Source organism: Ambystoma mexicanum, chromosome 14, assembly GCF_040938575.1.
Source record: "Ambystoma mexicanum isolate Mex_15411 chromosome 14, UKY_AmexF1_1, whole genome shotgun sequence".
Classification (NCBI taxonomy): Eukaryota; Metazoa; Chordata; class Amphibia; order Caudata; family Ambystomatidae; genus Ambystoma; species Ambystoma mexicanum.
Window position 1 is genome coordinate 603,028,451 of NC_090940.1, and position 22,894 is coordinate 603,051,344.

The 22,894-nt window shown below is 45.7% G+C and overlaps 1 protein-coding gene across 1 annotated transcript in view; it reads right to left on the reverse strand.

Annotated features, from left to right (window-relative positions):
* The window catches only part of SERPINA10 (serpin family A member 10), a 134,225-nt gene that overhangs the window by 109,733 nt on the left and 1,598 nt on the right, over positions 1-22,894 (reverse strand). The window contains exon 2 of the mRNA XM_069638341.1: positions 3,323-4,008. Within this exon, the coding sequence (XP_069494442.1) occupies positions 3,323-3,986 (664 nt within the window). The 5' untranslated portion in view covers positions 3,987-4,008. The remainder of the gene's footprint in view (positions 1-3,322; positions 4,009-22,894) is intronic.

Here is a 22,894-nt window from a genome sequence, read left to right on the forward strand (position 1 = left end):
CAGGGACTTCCAGGACCCCCTTGTTAATTTGTATATTCAAGTAACTTTGGGTCTCACCCTAAGTTACTAGGGGAATCCAGACGTGGACCCCTTGCTCACTACTCTGAGAGAGGCACAGCTGCTCCCTACTAATGAGGTCCTACTAGACCGAAACACGTGTCTGGGGATGCTGCTGGTACGCTTGTTCAGAGGAGAATTGCTTAGCATTTCAGTGCTGGAATGCCCCAGGGCAGGACAAAGACTGATATGTTTGGGATATTTCTTCTCTGTGAGAGATAATGAGCTAAAGACTCTGGGTAAGTCTCTTGTAAATGCAAGTAACTTTCAGTCTCACTCTAAGTTACTAGGGGAATCCAGACGTGGACCCCTTGCTCACTACTCTTAGAGAGGCACAGCTCCTCCCTACTGATGAGGTCCAACAGACCGAAACACATGTCTCGGGATGCTGCTGGTAACTCTTGTTCAGAGGAGAATTGCCTAGCATTTCGGTGCTGGACTGCCCCAGGGCAGGACAAAGACTGATATGTTTGGGATATTTCTTCTCTGTGAGAGATAATGAGCTAAAGACTCTGGGTAAGTCTCTTGTAAATGCAAGTAACTTTCAGTCTCACTCTAAGTTACTAGGGGAATCCAGACGTGGACCCCTTGCTCACTACTCTTAGAGAGGCACAGCTCCTCCCTACTGATGAGGTCCAACAGACCGAAACACATGTCTCGGGATGCTGCTGGTAACTCTTGTTCAGAGGAGAATTGCCTAGCATTTCGGTGCTGGACTGCCCCAGGGCAGGACAAAGACTGATATGTTTGGGATATTTCTTCTCTGTGAGAGATAATGAGCTAAAGACTCTGGATAAGTCTCTCGTAACCAGGACTAATGTCTGGCAGAGGGACACCCAGGACCCCCCCTTGTTAATTTGCACACTCGTCCCTCCAGATCCTCATGCATCTTTTGCACGTCATAGTGCAAACTACAGCGCGTACATGTGCACAGATTAGCATGTCCCTGTCTGCAATGAGCGCCTTTATCAAAATGGCCTCTGTAGTGTCTTCACTGACGTTTAAATTGTTACATTCTGTGTGATGTAATGTACTAAGCAATGTGTATTCTTTCATTCTGGAGCATGCCCTGTTCGATACGCTGTGGACCGTGCATCTTGCTTTTGATGTCCTAGGCTCGCCCTCTCTATTGTTCAGCTTTAAAAAATATATATTTTCACTCGTCAAAAGTAAGTCGCAGGAGACTCATCAAATGGTACATATCAACATGAACTTCTGAACAATTAATGCATTTTAGCAAATGAATAATCTGATTTATCAGGTCACCAAGATCTCACCAATAATAAACATAAAAGAAAGGAAAAATAGAGGAAAAAAGGAGACATGGAGAAAAAAAACATATTACATGTACCGCACAGTTATCAACATTGGTTACATAGAGAAAACATTAACCATATGTTTCAAGAAATGATCCCCAAATATCTGTACATTTCTTGGTGTTCCCAGGCTGCCTGTAAATTGCCCTCTCATAGGTGGATATGGTTAAAAATGCATCCACCCAGTCATCAATACAAAATGAGGTCACTGACTTCCATGCCCTTAGGATAATTTTCTTTGCCACCATACAAGGACGTCGGCACCCATGTTCTCTTGGCACCTGCTGTAATAGCGGGCAAAGCCCACGGCAGTGATGTAAAGTCACGACTAAAAAGTACAATTAATAATAATAATTTAATTCCAAGAAAAATGTAGTTTAAGATTTTTAAAAAAAAGAGAAAAACGAAGTTGTGATTCTTATTCATCAAGTGTATTCATATATGGTTTAAAAGGCGGGACGATTAGTTGACTTGGTTTCAACATAACTCGGAATTGAAACATCTTGGGCCTCATTACGACCCTGGCGGTAGGGGGTTAACGGGGCCGGAAGAGCTGCCGGCACCTGTAACCCGCTACCGCCTCATTACGAGTTCTGCTCTTGGGACCCGCTACGGATGCCTGGTAAAAACAGGCATCCTTAGCGGGTCCCGCGAGCAGTCCAGGATGCTAAAAACGGGCTGGTCATTAACATCATTCCCATTCCCATTGAGCCCTATGGGGGCTGAAATGGAAATGGGGATAGTACCGGGTCCAGGTTCCTTGAATGGGGAAATACCGGGCCCTCCAAGGTCGGAATGGCCGGGTATTTCCCCATTCAGGGAACCCGGACCCGAGACCCGGAATGGGGGTAGCCATGCCGCAAAAAGCGGCATGGGTACCTCCAGGGTCGTAATGAGGCCCCTTGTGTTGTTCTTTAGTATTAAGACTCGTGTTCTCTGAGTGAAGTAGCTCTCCTGAAGAATAACCTCCCATAGAACCCAATCTAGGCCAATGAGCGTAAATCTTACCTTTTCCTGCAAATGGAAGGACTAGGTAGGATGGCAGGGAAAGGCACTTTTCTACTTTGTGCTACTATAATTCTCGTGTGATGCCAATTAAAGTTCCCTAGAGGCACTACTGCGCTGAGCGGGTAATACTGGCAAAATCCCCCCCGCGGAGTCCTGTGGGACTCTATGGAATGGGGATTTACCGCCGGCGCTTGCCCTCTTAATATGCCAGTAATACTGGCATGTCAGGCGCCGGTAACGTTATTACCGTTTGCCGGTATCCTGGTGGTAACACTGCCAGGATACTGGCAAACTCGGAATGACCCCCTATGACTCTAAATTGGGGCATTGCTTAATCCGTGCAACGAAATGTACAGAACTGACAAACAGACAGAATACCGGCAAACAATAGTAACGTTACCGGCCGTAAATCTCCATTCCATAGAGCCCCATTGGACTGCATGGGGGTATTTTGCAGGTATTACCGGGAACTGTATTACCATGCCGGTAATACCGGCTATTTTTGCCAGTAGGCGTTGAATTTACCTCCAGCTCTTTGCTGGAGGTAAATACTCCAGATCTACTAGCAAACTTTGCCAGTCCGGTAAAAGTGCCGGTAAACGTTATTACCAGCACTTTATTACCAGACCGGCAAATTTGTAATGACCCCAAATATCTTACAGAAGTGGCGTAAATGCCCGGACTATGCGCGCAACTGCTTCAGCTCTCTCTGACACCGCCCCATATGAGTGATATTGCTAGTGTATACATTTGCTATCCTGATAAATGTACACGTTGTACTCATTTACTTTTAATGTGATTGGTCCACCATAGGGGTTGCCGGCTCATTTTATAAATCTGTCCAGTTCACAAAAGCCACATTTCAATGCACAGTTCACCGGTAGACCTTAAAACAATAGAACCAGCGCGTGTGTTCCAATAAAACATCTTTTTATACCTACCCTTGAATAAGATGTAGTTAACAAGGCCAATTTGTGTGTCCTTATTCAAGTCCTTGATCAAGTCCACAATCTTCCCTTCTGTCTTTTTCTCCACGTAGTCGTTGATCTGCTTTTTGGCTTCCTCAGGGCTACTGAAGTTGGAAGCGCATACCTCGGCATGGTAATGCTTTATGGCCTCGTCTTTGAATTGTTGATGCACTTGGAGGTGTTTGTCCAGGAAGATGGCATTGCCTATGTTCACCGTCAGTTCACTCTTCTTCTTGGCCAGAGTATCGAGCAGGTTTTCAAAGCCTTTGTGTACCTCCTCTTCCTTGTCATCCGTGAGGTTGAAGGACAGCCCTTTCATGATCTGCTGGCGGGTGGTTGTCTTGGCTCCCAGGGCCAACATGGCAAAGGAATGGCCGATACTGGCCGGAGAGAAGTAGATGTTCTTGGAAGGGCTTTCTGAAGCACAATGCTTGTAAAGGTTGAAGGCAAAATTCATGTTTGCCGATACAATATGGGGGCATGTCATGTTGCCAGCATGGTCCTCTTTATGTGCTGGCTTCGGCTTATGCACATGATGCTCGACATGATGCTCGACATGGTGGTCGACATGGTGGTCGACATGATCGGCACATGCCACTGCTATTAAGGCACACGCAAAGTAGAAGAGGGCACCCATGTCTTCTCTGCTACAGAAAAACCTGCAAAATATTTAAGACTTCAGGGAACATTTCTCACTGTGCATTTTCTTAAACAAATAATCTGCTCTGTAAGCATTAATAATACCAACAGCTTGTGTGTTGAAAATGGAACATCCTGATGTAAGCAGTTTGCACATTGGGGGCATTACTACTGTTGTGAGTACTGTCCTAGGTTTGGCCTGGCTAGTGATCTTTCTTGTTTCTAGCTCTGATTGTGACCTTTTCACAATTGACCTCAGGAGAATTGACCTAATTTAATTTAATTATAATCCAAAACCAACCCAATACATATATAAAATAACTAAAATAATATAAAGGTCAATTGTGCAGAAGCTCAATTAGGACCACTATAATTAGGTCAATTAGGACAAAAGGTCAATTTTGGGTAATACCCTTATTGTACCAGGGGACATATCATAATATATAATAGACATTTTGGTTCCATATCTTAAAATTGCGGCAAAAATGGCTGTGTTTACAAAGTATTGCAGCAAAAATACTGTGGTTTTGCCGCCACAATCATGTAAAGGATGCGCGGGACACCCCCGCAACCCCTGGACCCATTATACCATTTAAGAGGTGCGGGGGACACCCTCGCAACCCCTGCTCCCCTTAAATGGTATAATGGGGTACACCTTTACCGGGTCAAACCACGGCATTTTTGCCACAATTTGTTTTACCAGCAACATTTTTGCCGCGATTTTATTACCTGATACCGACTTTTTAACATATAGTCACAAGTATTATAAAGGGCACCCATAGTACAACACAATCACATCATCCCCCCTGCCCTATGTATACTATAAAAAAACAAAAATGGTTGTTATTGTGTCATAATATATAATACTGGGGAAGCGGGGGAGTGAAGGGGGTCCCAGGGGTGACAGTGTTACAATGGAAGTTCAGGCCAATGTTATTTAAACTTGAGGCTGTTTTACAGAAGGATACGTCTTCATTCCTTGGGTTCCAGTAAGTAGTTACTTAAGCTACGTGTAAACACAGAGACCCCCGCTGGACCTTCCACTCCTGAGATCAGCAGCTTCCATTTCACACTCAACATTCCTGTGTCCTGCCCATGGAGGCACAGCATGCCGTCACCAGTCCACTTATCTGCCTCCATGGCTTCTCCTTATGTGGCTCTCCAAATGTTCTGGACTTCAATTCCCACAAGCCTGTCTTGGAAGCAGTGAAGGGAGTTGTAGTCCAAAACATCTGGGATCCCATGCTCTAAGCCTAAGGCAACAATACACAACACAGAGCCCATTCAGGGACTTGGGGTTGCCATGGTTCTGCAGACACTACCGCTGTCAATCCCTCTGTTGCCCCTCACGCTGCATCTGCAACTCCTGGTCACATAGGCAGTATCAGTGGGCACTGGCCCCTTCACTTACAGTTCATACCCCATGCCTTTACGTAAACCCATACACGCCTCCTCCCTTTTTCTCCTTGTCAATTGTAAAGCTACACTTTTTTATCAGCATAGTGGTGGTTTCACCAGTAATAACCAAGCTGGTCCAAATGTCTAGCAAAGCGAGATCAGCAAGAATAATCTTAACATGGACTAGCCAAGGAAGACTTTCCCCACCTTCAGATGTTAGAATATCCACCTTAGAATCCCTGTATGTTCCCAGGTCCAGCAGTTCCCCATAGCCTGGCCAGTACAAGACTGGTCTTAAGTTAATCTCATCTTCAATAGGTTGCAAATCAACCTCAAGCCTTAACTGGGCATTAGAGGGGCCCCGTGGTAATGCAAGTAGGTTTTTCAAAAATGTATTTTGAACAAGTTGATTCATTTGGGTGTTTGTGTATCCCTCGATATATCTGCACCATAAAGGGCGGTAACTCTGGCCTGCAACTCACATATTTCAAAGGCTGGGGATACTGTTCCTTTGCCATGTTTTACAAAGAAACTTCTTATGCCACCACTACATTTAACCACATTGGTGCAAGATTTTTCAATCTAGGATGTCCAGATTTTTCAATCTGGCATGTCCAGACACCAATTTCAGTAAACCGTCTGCCAAGTTAATTATACATATCTACTTGCTGGAATCTATTTTTATTAAACTAATTTTATTCGAAATTTCCAACAAGGAAATGAGAATACAATAATTTAACTCATCAATCAAAACTTAACACTTCTAAATTTAACAACGATTATACCCCAAACTTCCCTCCACCCCCCCAATTAAACCATCCACAGAAAAGCCCAAATTTATCATCAAAATAAAGTAGGGAGGAGAAGGGACTAGAGGAGAAAAAAAGAAAAAGAACTCAACCTTTATATAAGTATAATCAAATTCAGCAAACATATATACATACATAAATATAATCATGAATATACTAAGAATTGAAAATGTACTTATCTTCCAGCATCTTCTCTTTAAGCTAACTCAATCCAGCTCCAAATTTAAAAAATCACTCCAAATTTTCCGAACAACTGCTTCCTTGAACATTGTAAAACTGGTGTTAAAGATACAGGAAAAGGAAGCAGTTTTACTTGATCGAATCTAGAGTCACCTGCCATAATATGCAGCTATCTCCTCTATGAAAGTCCAGGGCATAAGGCTAATATCTTCATCTTTCCAGCATTAAGTCTAAGTCCTAACTCATTGCATTTAGACAAAAAACACCTTAGAGTCTGACTGGGGTAGTAGAGAGGAGAAATGTGCCACTTGCATAAAAGAGAGCAGGGGAAATGTTTGCCCCCATTTTTGGGGACCCAAACAAGGAATCAGCAGGTCCTCCATCACTACGTTTATATAAATACAAAACAGAAGCGGAGCGAGGACACAGCTTTGTCTAACACCCCTATCAACCCCAAATGGTGAAGTGACTTTCCCCGCCAGTCCAAAGCAGACAACCGCCTGATTGTTGTGATATAAAGACTGGACCGCTTGAACCCGGTGTCTAGACATATTGCTGCTTTGTAAAACCTTCCAGAGAGATTCCCGAGGCACACCATCGAACGGTGTCTTTAAGTCCACAAAGATAGCGTAAAGTTTCATTTTCTTGAGGATGGTGCGTTTCACTGCCAGGAGGAATACCCAAAACTCCTTGGTCTACAGTGCTCTTCCCAGCCTGTATCCCTAATATAACCTTTTCAAAAATGTTGCCAGAGCTGCCAAGAAGCAAAATTGGCCTGTAATTCCCAGGATTGTCTCTTTCTCCCTACTTATACATGGGGACAATCTCAGCTTTACACCGTGAAGCGTGGACTGCATTCTCTTTATTCGTTCTTGATTAACTGTGGGTTTATTTGCAAATGGGGTTCAATGTATGTGTATAGTTACAGACCTGATTTGAGAAAGGCTCAGCCAATCCGAAACACGTGTAATCATGAAGAGGGCGTCTTAAATCTGATTGATCATAAATTAAAGCACAATAATACTTAATGGCGCAGAGTCCGGGAGTCTTTTTCTTCAATGTTAAGCATCATATGACGGTTTAGGCTTCATACTGTCACATTCCAGTGAACTGCGACACTGTATTTATTTGACGTTTCAAATAACCCAATGCAAAGGAGTTAACTAAGGATTAAAAGGAGTCTCCTGGCGGATCAACTTTCTATAAAGCCATATCTCTGACTGCATTCTCTTTAATGTCTGCTTTGAGGAGACGGAGAAGCACCGGAGACCAGACATTCAATTCCTCTTTAAAGAGTTCAATAGCCATTCGGTCCAGGCCCAGGGCATTCCTGCTCTTCTGTGATTTAATGGTCTTTTGCACTTCTGAGAGATTTAAGGAGAAAATAACTTCTTCTTCTGAGGGCGACCCAGGCCCAAACGGGCAGGTTGGAAGCAGACTAGATGGGTGCTCGGAAGAAGAACTGTAGCGTTCAGCAAAATGCCTGATACCAAATATCAGAGTTAATACTGCATTGCATAGCATTGTTGCCACTACACTCCTTGCCAGCCACGAACTTCCAACACTTGTTGACGGAATCACGACTAGCTGTCCCCTCGTTTAGCTTGTTCCATTTCAGAATTAGGAGGGAATCCTTCTTGTTTTTTATGAAAGCTTTGTATCGTTTCCTCTCAAGTTGGAGTATGTTCCTATACACCGTAGTTCAGTTTGCAGACAGAATTTCACCCTCGATTTAGTGGCTCTGCACTCGCTATCATACCACCCTTCCCTGGCCATTGCTCTCTTTTAACCACCTTCATTGAACAGGTAACGTATGGCTGTATAGAGGCCAATAACATTTTGAATTCATTGAGGGCCACAGAATGAACACAGTCTTGGTATGCGCTCCATGTGTTTGAGGGCCGTTTCATATAGCCCGGCCTTTGTGATGGGATCCTGCAATTTCTCCCTCTTAATATGTTTGCAAGCATGCCAAACTTGGACAATTCAGATCACAGATTGTTCACTCAACGGGTGACTTTGATTGATAGATTTAAGATTGAGAGTAAGACTCAAAGGTTTGTGTTCGCTCTCACATCGATTTCCACCTCAAACTGCTCAACTTGGCCCCAATCTCTAGCCTGAGACAGGATATAATCAATACGAGAGGCACAATTTACTCCAGTAAAGGACTTACTAGCTGGTCGATCACCTGGAAGCAATTCAAGATCATAGAGTAATCGGATAGTCTCCAGGGCGGATGAGTTATTTTGGGTGGGTCAGTGAAGAGTGTTAGAATCTGCCAGGCCTCATCCTGATCCTGCCATAAACCAGTCATATCTCTAAGTGGTTTGTGCTGGAGATTAAAATCCCCTGCGTCCGCAATATGCACTTTCTTCTTGGCTAGACATTCCCTTTCCTTAATTAGCTGGTTAATTTTCACAATTAGCAGAGGCTATTGTAAACAATGAACACAAGATAAATGTGTTAAAAAGTGTAAATCACACAACCCTGTCGTGTACAGAGATGCTCTAGTTTAACAACACATCGACCCATTTAATTAAACTTCCAAATGGTCGACCACGGGGGCCTTTGATTGCAGAAATGGTGAAAGACTGGTAACCTTGAATTTCAATCTTATCCTGGGCCCTTGTTTCTTGAAAAAATACTAGATTCTGGCCCTGTATGACTTTTCACCAGTTAGGATCAATCAGGTGTCATGGGATCGCTTTCACCATTAACGGCCAGTCAATCCACCCCCTCAAGCCATTACACAAATTGACCGAATTTCAACCTGGCAATCATGGGAATAGGGTATGTGGACTGTTATATTGTGCACCTGTGACAGATCTTAAAAAACACAGGATTCATCCCTCGGTCTTTGGGGGGTGTTTGGGTCTGTTTCTTTTTAACCATAGCTGACCGGGCTCTAATAATGATCGTTGAGACAGCTGGTGGATAGGTGCAATAGTCATTCGCCAGTAGGCCCTCAGCCAAGTGCTTACTATTAAATTAAACTTGAATACAATCATCAGGGCCGCCAGGCATTTCCCTTTTTATACATCGAACTATGGAAGCCTGCGGTGGAAAAGGGTGCGGGTGTTGGCGTCCCACAGGGGTGTTCGCGGACAGTAGGTGCCCTCTAAAGCTCTTGGGCGTGCCTTGCCCTGAACACGAAGTCCGAATTCCGAGGGCGCTAAGCTGGATTGAATGGCATTGGAACCGCTTTGTGAGTATCTAAGTGCCCATGTACATTTATTTGAGGATATTCCGGGCATTCTCCTGACCTATTGCTTTAATGACTCACGGAACACTGGCAATCTACCATTCTGGAAAACTGTGATTGAGAAGGCGGCTGTATTTAGGTTGGGGACCTGGTCGAAGACCCAAGACATTAACCTAAAAGTTTTACCTTGGGGAACACAACTTTTAAACATTTTTAAAGGAAACATTTCTTTAATGGGTTCTATCGGTGTTCCCAGATTTGAACCTTTGTTTTTTGCTCAAACTGCTGTACTTAACTGACCTGGGCTCGGCTCCCATTCACCTTGTGATTGCTATGGACTATTGCACTTCGAAAGCACTTTATATCAGTTTCATTTGAACCTGTTTTTTGTGATACTTGCACTACCGGTAAGCATTTTGTTAAATCAGTATACATAGTTAATGGCCCTCATCAGAAGGTTGGCGGAATGGGTTTACCGGCAAAGCTGCCGGTGCCGGTAAACCCCTTCTGCCCAGCCACAAGGTCTCCTCGCGGGACCCGCAATGGGCGCCTGGAAAAACCAGGTGTCCATACCGGGTCCCGCGAGGACACCAGGGAGCCAACAACGGGCCCGTCATTAACGGGCCCGTTGTTAGCTCCATGCCCATTCCCATTGAGCCCTATGGGGGCTCGAATGGGAATGGGGATTGACCGGGTCCAGGTTCCTCGGACGGGGAATTACCGGGTCCACCAATGTTGCGATGGCCCGTGAATTCCTCATTCGAGGAACCCAGGCCCGGATTGCGGTAAGGAGGCAACCATGCCGCTAAAAGCAGCACGGTTACCTCCAACCTCCTGATGAGGGCCAATGTGTCTTAAGTAATTATATATAGTCTTGCTCTTCGTTTTTCTAACACTTCTAAGCGAAAGGCTGCTAGCCCACCGCTTAACCATGCAGCAGGCAAAAGAGCCTTGAAGTTTGTGGATCGAACTGACGAGGAAAATGTGACGATTAATGAAATTGCTCCGTTATTGCAGGCTATTAATTCCAAGGGGCATCGTTTTAATGGTAAGGCGATCACTAACCTTAGAAAGGGGAGGGCGGGGGAGTCGCAAGACGAACCAAACCGGCCCTAATTGTAGCGTGGTTGTTGGTGACAAACTGGCTTCCCTGCCACAAAAGGAAGTGGGTGCCCCTTCAGGCGCAAGATTGACAAATCCTCCTCTTCGTAAATTTAGTATAGAGGAGCGGCGTAACAAAGCCAAGACCAATTTAGGAACACCTACAATTAGTATGCTTGTTCTTTTGGAAGCAGGGAATATCCTACCTGGTTATGAAGTCCACAATCATCCTATTCAGCAAGATGAGGAACCCCTCAATGTCCCTTTCGAAGATAACTATTTATTAAGAACTGTTCCATCACAGGGAGGTGAGGATGGAGCGAAGATGGGGAGGGGAGTGTGCTCGAGCTTGCTACCACTCCAAGCATAACTTATCCCCCTGACCTCCCCTCCAGTAATAGGATTGATATCTTTTTTACATTTTTTTGTATTTACATTTTTATTCTAAGAAAAACATCAAATTATTAACCAACACAGTACAGAAAAATATCCAACCCACCCGCTTCTTCACAAGATTAGTGTACAAACAAAACTCAATAATATATTAATTGGTGACAATTTAAATTTGAGCATAACTTCCATTTATAACTCCAAAAATCTCTCCAAAATATCATCATACAGGTTGCCTTTCTTATTCCTGTACATTATCACCCTCTCCATTACAGACATTTGCCTTAAGTCCTCCAACCATATTAGAGGAAGAATAGGTCTGATTTCTTGAGAGATCAAGGGACTGCACATAAGGAGATCCCTGTACCATGGCCGTACGACCCTCAATCACATTGGACCGCAGACTTGATTGCATCGATAAAAGGGTGGACAGCTGTGGGGGCTGCAAATTGATTTCTTTGATGGCGGCATCATTGCAGAAAGAAAATGAGGAATTGAGAATTGAACTGAGAAGGCATACTAAGGTAGTGGTGGGGTTGGTCCCACAAGAGCAGATTGTCCAGGAACAAGTTGTGAAAAAGGTAGCGATATGTCAAGACTTGTGGATCGCGTAGTGTAAGTATACCTCCGTCCCTAAGCATCCAACAGCGAGATACAAAAAACTCGCTGTTCGATTATTTGCTTGATTATTAGGGCCACAGGTGGCAGAACAGGAACACCGGGTCCTCTGAGTGGCTGTAAAGGAATGGGCAGGTTAGGTGATGTATTCAACAAACCACGTGTAGTGAAATGACAACAGATGACAATAAGGGCACCTACCAGGAGGTGGAACGAGGACCGCAGCCTGGGAGGAGGAAGAATCAACAGAAGCAGGGAAGCACAGGGTGGTGTCCCTATTCCCTAAGTGAGCTATGCTGCAGCAGCAGGAGTAACCCTGGAGACAAGGGCAGACGAGCTGATGCTCATCGGAAGCACCTGCAGGACAGGAGGGGTCAATGAGACTTGAAAGGGTGGAAAACTGAGTCGAAGGATGGTCTTCACAGTTTCCAAGAACAAGAATCAGAAGTGGTAAATCCTGGTCAAAAGTACAATAACGGGTAATCCGGAGGCAGTCCGTTATCCAAGTCCGAGGTCAAAGTTTGTAGAAATCAGGAGTTGTAGCAACACAGCAGAAAAAGGGCAAGGCAGAAGGCAATCTGGGAAAACGTTGTCTGAGGTCAAGAAGCAGAATCACAATATCCAGTATCCAAACACGAAACGCCAAACGCTGAGTGGAACTACAGCTCAGAAGCAAAGGTACAGCGCGAACAGCCGTGGTTTTATGGTGTTACTATGGATACCGGATCACGTGAACTTGACGCCTGTATCACGTCACAGGCCTCACACTTCGTCATCATCGAGGCGTGACTAGGAGACGGGCGTTAGGAAGTCCGGGATGTCGTGTCATGAGATCTTCGCCTTTGTACCACCAGCCTCATTCCGCGTTGTGTTGCCATAGAGATCCGTGTTGTTGGTGGTCGTGTGGTTAAGCGCCATGGTAGCTGCCAAGGGTGAAGTGGGCGATACCGTCCCGCCCGACGTTTTGGATGCATAGCTTTTCGTGAGCAGTAACCCTTTCTCTGCAATGTCCGTTGGGTAGACCCCTGATGCTGCAGCAAGCTATCGTGGGGCTTAAGCATGGGAGATGCCAGGCGCCTGGAGTTAAAACCTGAGGGATCCTGGGACTGTGAGTGCAGGGACTGTGAATGCATGACACGATACCTGACAATGGTCCTGAGTTTGGTAGGGGCGGCCAGGGGACGTCGACTAAGAGTTATCGCAGTAACAAGATGGGGCCCAACCATGGGGTCATTGAAGTTCAAACCATCCATTTTTCATGATCTCTTGGGCAGGACTATGAAACAAAATCGACTACAGATAGGCCCTTGGACATTCGCCCAAGCCAAGTCATATCATTAGTGGCAGTGTAATGCCTGATTGCTTCTTTTTGATGAATGTACCTAAACCCCAGGACTTAAACCATGGGAATGGGGATAGCTTAATTAATAAAGTTAACCATTGGTTGAGGCTAAATAGGGGATGCTTATCAGTCATTCGAAATGATATTGCATCCTGCGTGAGAATGGCAGGTCCACAAGGTGAGAACTTAATTAAAGTCTGAATGAAAGATTCCAAGGTAGTCCATGATGTATTGGCAATGGAACAGCAGTCCCTTCCATCATGTGGTTTAACCACCAGAATCAAAATGTTGCCACCTTGGGGGCTCCACAAGGCTATGGGGGGAGTTTGGACGATACCACCTGGATGGGAGACAGTGGTTCATTTTACCAAGTCTCCGCCTGCTGTCACTTGGGTCCGTTGAGTGGGAGGTATCTACCTCCGCATGTCCTGGTCAAACCAATAGAACAGGCTGTTACTTGAGCATGTGTCTTTGGTTATGAAAGCTCGAAACCCCCCTTGGAGGGGCAATCTAGGCTCCAGAGCAGTCTTCCAGGAGTTCTGCCGACTGATGGGTCGGGCACCCCGACCTGGGCATGCTCCCGGCACCGTTAGCAAGGGTACTGGAGACTACAGGTTTAGGTGTGGGGGAAAATGGTAAGCACCTATGTCCTGGAAGCCCTGACCATCAAAGGCCTGGCGTATGTATTGTATCCTGGAATATTGCTGGTGTGAATAAGTATATGACTACTAATGATTGATTGACCTTTATTCTGGGACATGGGATCATCAGCTTGCAGGAAACTTGGGCAATTTAGGGACTCTCTTGCAAGGGTACGCTACCTTTGTAATTCCTGCGCAGAAAGGGAATAAAGGCCATCTAAGTGGAGGGCTGCTGACTTGGGTGGACGCGGCATTGCCCACATCGATACAGGTGATGGAGAATGACTCCCCAGATATATTGGAACTGCACTGGAAACTTGGGGACGATTCAAAGATCGTCGTTGTAAACCTTTATAACAGGGGCTTTCCTGGAGCAGGGACTGAGCTCATGTCTAAAGTCACTGAGCGCATTCACTTGTGCTGAATCTACTCATTTGGCTCCCTGAGGATTTTAGTCATGGGCGACTTGAACGTCCCGAATGAGCCCCTGGAGTGTATGAGTGACATCCTGAATGAGGTAGAAAGTCACTGTGATATAGGCAGTCTTAATTCCACGAAATCAAAGAAGCAGTACAGGAATGCCAAGGGTGTGGCTACCCTCTTGTTTTCAGCCAATTTTAGGGCTTGCAATGGGCGGTTCCCTGGGGATAACCCAGCGATGCACACCTTCGAAAATGAGCAGGCCCAAAGCAGAATAGAGTATATTCTGATACATTTTGAGGTATGGCACCTTGCAAAAACTTCAGTGCTCAGCACAGAGTGGAAAGCGATCTCCATCCCTTGGTTCTGGAAGTAAAGGGATCTCTTATGGGCAAGCTAGATGCTGGAGAAACTTCGAATAGGGAGGCAGGCGCCCCACTGGTGTTTAGTGGCCATGCTAGATGTAACATTAAATGGGCAAACCTTGATTTGTCCAATACTTTGCCCCTGGCATATCAGGAAGTTGTTCCATTGTTAGAGGAGTTTGCCCTTAGGAATTTACAGGATCCTGCTTCCGTAATTAACTTACACAAAAGGTTGACCGGTGGGCTGAGCTGAATGCTGTATTGATACACAACACAGTACCAGAATCATGGACCCAGGCCCAGATAGTGCCAATTCACAAAAACAGGGCAAGAGAATTCCCTACCAACTACTGACCATTATCACTGTTCGATGCGTAGGCGGGAGGGGCGGGGGGGCAAAATATACGCAAGAGCCATACTATAACACCTCAAAGCCTGGATTGCAGATAATATTATTAATCATCGTCAAGCAGGATTCTGTGGTGGGTTGAGCACCGTCGACCAGAGTTTACGCTTAAGACTGGTCTGCAACAAGTATGGTGTCCTCAGGAAAATGAGGGTCTATTGACCTCCGTAGACCTGTACAGTGCCTAGATCATGCCTTTGAGAGGTCCTTAGAGGGCTACGAATTCTAACACAGCTTCTGGATGCTATCCAGAACTTGTACTTGGACAATAAAGCAGTGGTCTGTTGGGGCATAAATGGCAGCACCTCAAGAATCTTTAACATTGAGAAAGGGGTACGCCGGGGGTGTGTACTAGCCCCCAAGCTATTCCATACCTTTATTAACGGAGTATTTAATGAGCTCCTGGCCTACCAGACTGATGCCCCACTCTAGCTGGTGACAAGATTTCGGCCCTATTGTTTGCAGACAACGCAACATTATTATCTTTAATCCCTACTGGAACAGGCAAATAATTGGGGATATGTATGGAATTCTGTAGGGAAAATGGTTTAGGACTTAATGTGACCAAAACTAAATCAATGTTTTTGCCGGATTAAGAAAAAGCACAAAGGCCGCAGGGTGGCATTAGATGAGGGTCCAATTGAACAGGTTGATTCTTATGATTATGTAGGTGTGAGGGTAATGTCATCTTGCATTTGGAAATGACACTTGGCTAAAGCAAGGATAACATTGGCCCGGTGTAGTGGTGCGCTCCCGCAATATACGGCGAACATGGAAATGGCGCAGTGCGTGTTACACTTGAAGCCTACAAAGCCCAGGCAAGACAGGCTGCTATATATGGTGCGGAGCTATGGGGTTATGCAAGTGTTAGTTCACTTGCCACTGTAGAAAACAAAAACCTCAAAAATATCTTGGGGTTGCCATCTTCCACACAAAATTTGCTTGTGTTCCTAGAAAAAGCCATGCAGCGGATAGAATTTATTTGTCAACTGCAACCAATTTAATACTGGGCTCGATTGTGGTCAAATTGTCAGCTACTTACATATAAAGATACCTTGATGTACACTGTGAACCAAGCGGGGGTTTGTCCCTGCAGTGGGTTGTGCATGTCAAGGATGTGCTGGGTGACCTGGGTCTGGGAGAGTATTGGGCCAGTCCCAGCAGCTTAACCAGATTCAGCAAGGTAGTGATAAGGGCTGCTGTGGCAAAATTCAGGCGTGATTTGCATGCCTTGGCGACAGGATCCTCTGCAGACATACTATTCTAGCATAAAGGAGGCAGAGGGCTGTGAAATCTACTTAATTTTTATCCGAATTCAGAAAGGGTATCCGTACATATTATCCGCACCAAAAATATCGCCGTACATATGGTCGTTTGTCTCGCCATAGGCAATATTTTTTGGGGGGATAATATGTGGGAGCGGGGGAAGTGGGGGTTTCCCCCGCACATTTAAAAATAATGCAGGAGTTGCAGGGGTATCCCCCACAGGGTCCATGGCCCAATATCGCCGCAAAAATATGGCGATATTTTTGTATCATGATATTTTTGAGGGGATATTAACACATGAAACCTTCAGAAAGACTATTGTACACACTATTGTACACAAAGCTGCAGATGGGAATATTACCAATCGCAGGTCTTAGATGGAATGAAAACATATCTGCTTCATGCCCAATGTGTGGAAATGTGAATGAGAACATGGTCCATTTTCAGTTGATATGCCCACTAACTCCCATTGAGAGTACAAGACTTAAAGCCATCGTTTCTGGCCCGAGGCTGTCGGACAACCAATGAGGCTATTTTAACTTGTCTTACTTCTGCTGATGTGATTGCGGTTTATGCTAGTTGTAATTATCTTTTATGGTCATGGAGAGTGAGGCCAAAGAAGACATAGATCATCCGCTACTTATGAATTATGATTGTCTCGGGAGGATAGCTTAGGGGCAACGTGCTCGCCTTGGAAGCAAGACGACAGGGAGCAACACAGGTTCGATCCCCGGGTCCGTGCTTAGAATAACCAATCATATCATTGACATTTGTGATCCCCAATTTAATTTTTTGATGTATTGCTTTTATGGATGGTAATCTTGAGATTTTCCTTTTTTTATGATATTATGTAATATTGAAATTGAATTGTTGGATGTTGCCTTTTATGTCTGTACCGTCGAAATAAAGCATTATGAAAAAAATAAATGAAAAACTACCGGAGCCGGTAATACCAGCAACGGAATTTCAGACTGGACCATAAACAAGTGCCGGTAGACCCGTATTACCGGCATAGTACGAGCTTGGATTTGCCAATAATGTCTGCTAATTTAGCCGGAAATACTGGCAAAACCAAGGCAGAGATACCTACACCACATAGCAGCTGGTAAATGCACAGAGGTGATCCACCCAGATGCACCCAATGCACACAGGAAGAGTACAAAAGGGCCACCCCTTCCCAAAGATACCTTCCCACACAACCATGCTGCCACTCATCACAGTGTACCTGCACATGGAGCTGCTCCAGGCCAACCTAGAGCTGCAAGTGCTGGAGGACCACCAGAGGTAACAGGAGGCATTCGAGTGGAGGAGGAGGATGCAGGTGATGAGGAGACGTAACGCAAGGCGTGCAGCCATACCCGGTGAAAAGGCCACACCATAGACACACACAAATACTCACCCTGTAGTGCCTCAACAGGGAGACAATCACAGAACTCTTCACCCACATCCAGGAAGACATAGCAAGCAGGATCGGCATCAGGACGTCCATACCACCCCTGGTTAAGCTGGTCTTGGTCCTGCACTTTTTGGCCACAGGCACATTGCAGCACTCTGTGAATCGTGATGCGCCAGTAATTCCAGCTGTCGCCCGGCTAGAAGCGGTAACACACAGGCGAGCCGGTATTACCAGCGTTCTAACGGCAAACTTGTAATGAGCCTCACAGCATTCAACTGAGTGTATTGTATCCAGTGCATACATTTGTTTGTTAGCGATTCCTGGGATTCATACACATTTGGTAGCAGCCTAGGTACATTATACATTATTTTGGTGGCTTCATCCCTATATCTGCTCCCCCGGGCTGCAAGGTGCTTAGAGAGAAGTGTACTATCCCGGCTGGTTCTGCCGCTAGAGCAAGGGCAGATAAAGAGCATGGGGGGTTGAGGGTTGATAACATGCTCATTAATAGTGGTAACCAATGGTCTTATCCAATCTGCCCCTTGAGAACCTCGCTGGACCATTATAGCCTTCGGTTTCGGTTTGGTGGGTGCAGACTTGCTCGCACCTTGGGTTATTTTAACACTGGCTGGTTTGTCGAACTTGGAGCCTTTCTGATCGATAATCTCATCTAATGCCGGTTTACACCCAGGCAAACTATTTCGCTCTATAACCTTTGGAGTTGTTGGGGCATTCAGGCGCAGATGGTCCCCTTTAGAGAGATCAATGTCGACAATATTTCCTTAAATGTTCTAATTTCTGAACATAGACTTTCAAGCAATTCATCATTCTCACTTATATGACCATACAAGTTTTTTATCCCTCATGCCTCCCCCGCCCCCTTTTGATCTTCCTGGAGGTACCGAGAGGCTTATCGAATAACCTTAAAGCAGGTAGGGTTCGATTTTGGCCCCCCCTATTCGTGGTAAGTTTAAGGCTTTCCCTTGGCTCAGCTTGCGGTGGATCACAGAGATCTTCCAAAGGGAGGAATTTATTGGATAAAGGTATGCTGGCATCAATTACCACAGTGTTCCCTCCCTTGTCCTCTCTAGGCAGGGGATCATCCTCGCAGGTTATCAAATCCAGGACGTCATCCATGTTACGGGCCACTATATGGTCTACTGAACTATCACTAACGGGGGGATATGAAGTTCAGTGACATTAGCAACAGCTACAGCCTTAGCACCTGGTGCAGAGGAGGGTAGTTGGTCGTTTTTCCCCCCTTCGGGATGTCGGTCACTCGGCTTTAAAGGACTTTGTGACTTCAAAGTCCCTTTGGCATTTTCACTTAGTCCTGTGGGGTCAGACTCAAACCCTTACTATGTAAAGGAGTTTCAACTCTATATATGCTGTTGTATTGGCAGCAAATTAAGGTTCTTTAGATCTTTTGTCACATATAGTCCTGTTTTCTGAGACCGAGTACCAATTGTCCTGCCTTGAATAGATCGCACAGACTGCGCAACATTCTGTTTTTGGAAGACCCAACAGAAGACTGTTACAGTTGTCTGATCTGGACAAGACCATTGTGATGTTATGATATATTATATTTGTATACAGCCTCCTGCCATATATAGTGCATTGAAGTGCTGTAGGAACCAGAGCCCTTCGGTAGACCCTGGTCTGTGAAGATGAGAGCAAGGAGCGACTCAGTGCATACAACACAAACTGTAGTTTAGGCCCATCCCCTTCATACCCACTGCTCTATGTTGCCCTCTCCGTATCCTGGGGCCTTCTCAATCCCTGCCTCTCCTTTCTCCTGCATTGGCAGGCTCCTTGCAACGTTCTTTGCATGTGAGCATGGTCTACGCCTTCTCTCCACCTGCTGCTCTTCCTTGGCGGCCATTTTTAAGTTTCCAGGTGAATGTGCTTTGTGATCCTTGAAAATGTTTGCGCTTCAAATGTATTGCATTTGAAGTGCATAGAGGTTTCCTGGAAAGTAATCTTACCCCCCAAACAGTTGACCCAGGCGCTTATAGACACAGTTGGCGGTGGTGCACACCCCAGTTTCGTAAACCATATGGCTTTGCTTAACCCGTTGACTTAATACATAAGTGTCCATGTTTGCAGTAGAGATGTTTTAACAAAGACTAGCCTCAAGCCCACTAGGTGAGTGGGCTTGAGGGCAGTTTTGGAAAGCAGGTCACACCATGAGTGATCACCCAACCCCCTCCATATGCCTGCACGCCCTCTATCAGTTGTGCCTTTGCTTTGTGCACTCTGGCCTCTCTAACACTCATACCTACGGTATCTGCTCCCATCTGTCATGAAAAAAGTGAGGGGAAAAAAGTGAAGCGTTAGGATTAGTGCCGATAGGTCACTTGTGCTGGGAATAAAACGGGGAACTTTCTCGAGGTGATGAGGTGACTACAGGGGCCAGCATAGCAAGCAAACCTCCATCCGCATCTCACCGGGAACTTTAGATAGATGCAGTAGGTGTGTTTACCCATTGGTTTGTCTCCTCCCCTCCCTCTTCCTCTAAAACCAGAAGACTAAGTAAGTATTAATCCTTACTTCAGGCCATTAGATCCATCTTTTACCCAAATTCAGAGAATTCTTAGTTTCACAAAATGATGCAAATCCTATGGAGGTGGGAAGCATCTAACAGCTGAGCAGAGCAGTTGAGTCTTTGGCTTCGCCATGGATGTGGGCAGGACAGGCCTCTGTCATCTGCCACTGTGGTTTGTTGTTGCTGCCCCTTAATAATTGTTTCCAAGTCAACACTCAGGCCTCAGAGGTGAGAGGTTGGACAGGCTCTTGGTGTGGTGCCCCTTTCCCATCAGCGCCCAGGGCTGAGTATCATTGCAGTGCCTTCTGCCTGCCTCTTCCTGAGTTTGGGATGACCCCTAAACCCTCCCTGTGAGTGTCTTGATTCGACACAGAATAGAGGGGACACATGTTCACCAACCCAGACAGATATCCATCTTCCCAGTTGGCAGCATTGGCAGGATTGTCCTATTTCTCTTCCCACCTGAATGTGCAGGAGAACCAAAAGCCCTTCTCTAGAGGCTTATTTAAGGGTTACACGAAGCCGCCCAACAAGTAGTCTTGGAAATACAGGTTACATATAAGTCGGCACATCAGTTAGCGAGGAGAGCAAGCAGGTTACTTATGATGCACACAGAGAGCCTGCGGGTTTACACGAAAGGCTTGGTTTTGATGGCCTTACGAAAGGCACCATGGATTCAATTGGCCTAAGGTGTGGTGGGAGGGCGTCCAGTGGGTGGCAGCCATGGTGGGGAAGCTGGTACCTCCAGCACGAGCTTTGTTCGTTTTGGGAACAGTAATCATGTTAGCATATGCTGTTCTGGCTGGCCTGACCCAGTATCATTGTTCTACGTGTCTCCATGGCTGCGGAGCTCTCAGCTTCCAGGGGCCATGCACGAGAAGGCCACCCAGGTCTGTTTTTACTTTGAATTCTTGGACTTGTAATTTCCCTAAAATAAAGAGCCCCAAATTGCAGAAACTAATGTGAAAAATCCAGGGCTGGATGGCCTTGCGACGCATGGCCACAGGAATCGTTAGAGCTCTGTGGCTAGTGGGCATTTTCCTCCTCTCTTGGTGTCCTGTTTGCCCCAACGCTGTGTTCTGCACCGGGATCCTGTGCAAGCGCCAATGTGATTGCTTTGTTCCCATGGGAAGAACCCACATAAAAATCTGGGAACAGCCACTTTAGGATATGCTATGGCTGACTTTGGGACTGCAGATTCACTACCGCAGTAAGTGTCATGTAGCGAGTTGTGGTCTCTTCTGCGCTGCATAACATAGAATCTTGGTGCCTTCAAAATGCCGGGAAGGACGCATTTGTCGCCACCCAAGGCCCATCTGGAGGTCTCTGAGCCTCCAGATTGGCCCTTTGCAACCGGGGCTTTAGCAGTCCCAGCTAGAGTCAGCACGAGTGTCTTCTAGGAGCACATGTAAGGAGCCAACACTTCTATTGGCGTGTCCTTCCTGAATCTCTAAAAATGCAATAATGGGAAGAGTGTTCTTTTGTCCAAAACATCTGGAGAACCACAGGTTGCAGACCCCTATTTTAGATAGAATCCCCTGTACCAATGAGAAGCAAGAGGATGCGAGGGTGATGACGAAGGAGATGCTGAGGAGTTCTGTATTGTAGTCAGCATGCTTGTCAAAAATGAAAGCCGACTTATGAGCCTGAGTTCAGGTAGAATACTCCACCAGTTGATGGTGCATCTGGAAGCCAGGACACAGGGTCAAGTTTCCTTTGAGATTGTCCAAAAGGGTTAAGCCCTTTGATTCATTGAAGAAAGCTTTGTGTGTCTAAAGAAGGGGTAGCCCACCTATCAACCTACAGATGTTTTGAGCTATAACTATCATCGACCCCTGTCTGTGAAGTCAGTGCTGAGAGATCATGGGAGTTGTAGGCCAAAACATTTGGAGGGTAGCAGATTAGATATCCCTTTCTGATGGAAATGATAACAAGCCTAACAGGACATCAGTGCTTTTTGCATGCTTGCCTGTAAGTAACAGCTGTGATGTTTATTTTCTAGGCTCACGTGGTCAGTATATTTAAGAGGTCTTCAGACCCTGGACTCAAGCCTGAAGTCATGTTGATGGACAGATGTCAGAAAACCACAACGGTCGCATCAACCCATCCTTCTGTCCAGGAGCACCTACAATAACTAAGAACAAAGTAGGGTGACTTGGGACAAGACCATTGACAATTGAGTATAGCTCGAACTTCATCAGGGAACAGGGAACTCAATACAGCAGTGGTTACACACTTTCTATCATATTTTAGGCAATTGATAACACTTCTTTACAAGCACAGCGTGACGCCGATTGAGCCACAATTAAATGACTCATGAGTCTGTCACATTTACCCATGGTGCAAACGCTCCGGCAAGAAGAATACACGCCGGAGCTGGGCAGGTGGTCTGCAGTGTCGTTCATGGCTCACCCATCTCAAGCAAAGCCTTCAACCAATTAAGTACATGCAAATCTGCTTACTCCCAGCCTCGATTTCTTTTGTGAACAAAAATCTGATATAGCGGGAAAGGTCAAGTTATTTTGCCCAGTATTGACTCCAATCATATCCACGGGTCTCAAATTGAATCAATTGCAACATGGGAGAGTGACTCCTGTGATTGATCCCAAAGGTGCCTACTGATGGGATCTTGCATTTGGGCTTCCAACAAAGAGGATCATTTGCTTCAAGTTAGTTCCCAGAATGCAACAGACCATCTGTGTTTGACTAGAGGTCTAGAGATGAAGTGCACCACGGTGGCTGCAGGCCAGGTATCTGGCAAGTCTTCAGATAAAGGGTGAGTAAACTCGATTGATGCGGACTATCAGAGCACAGCTAATGCCCA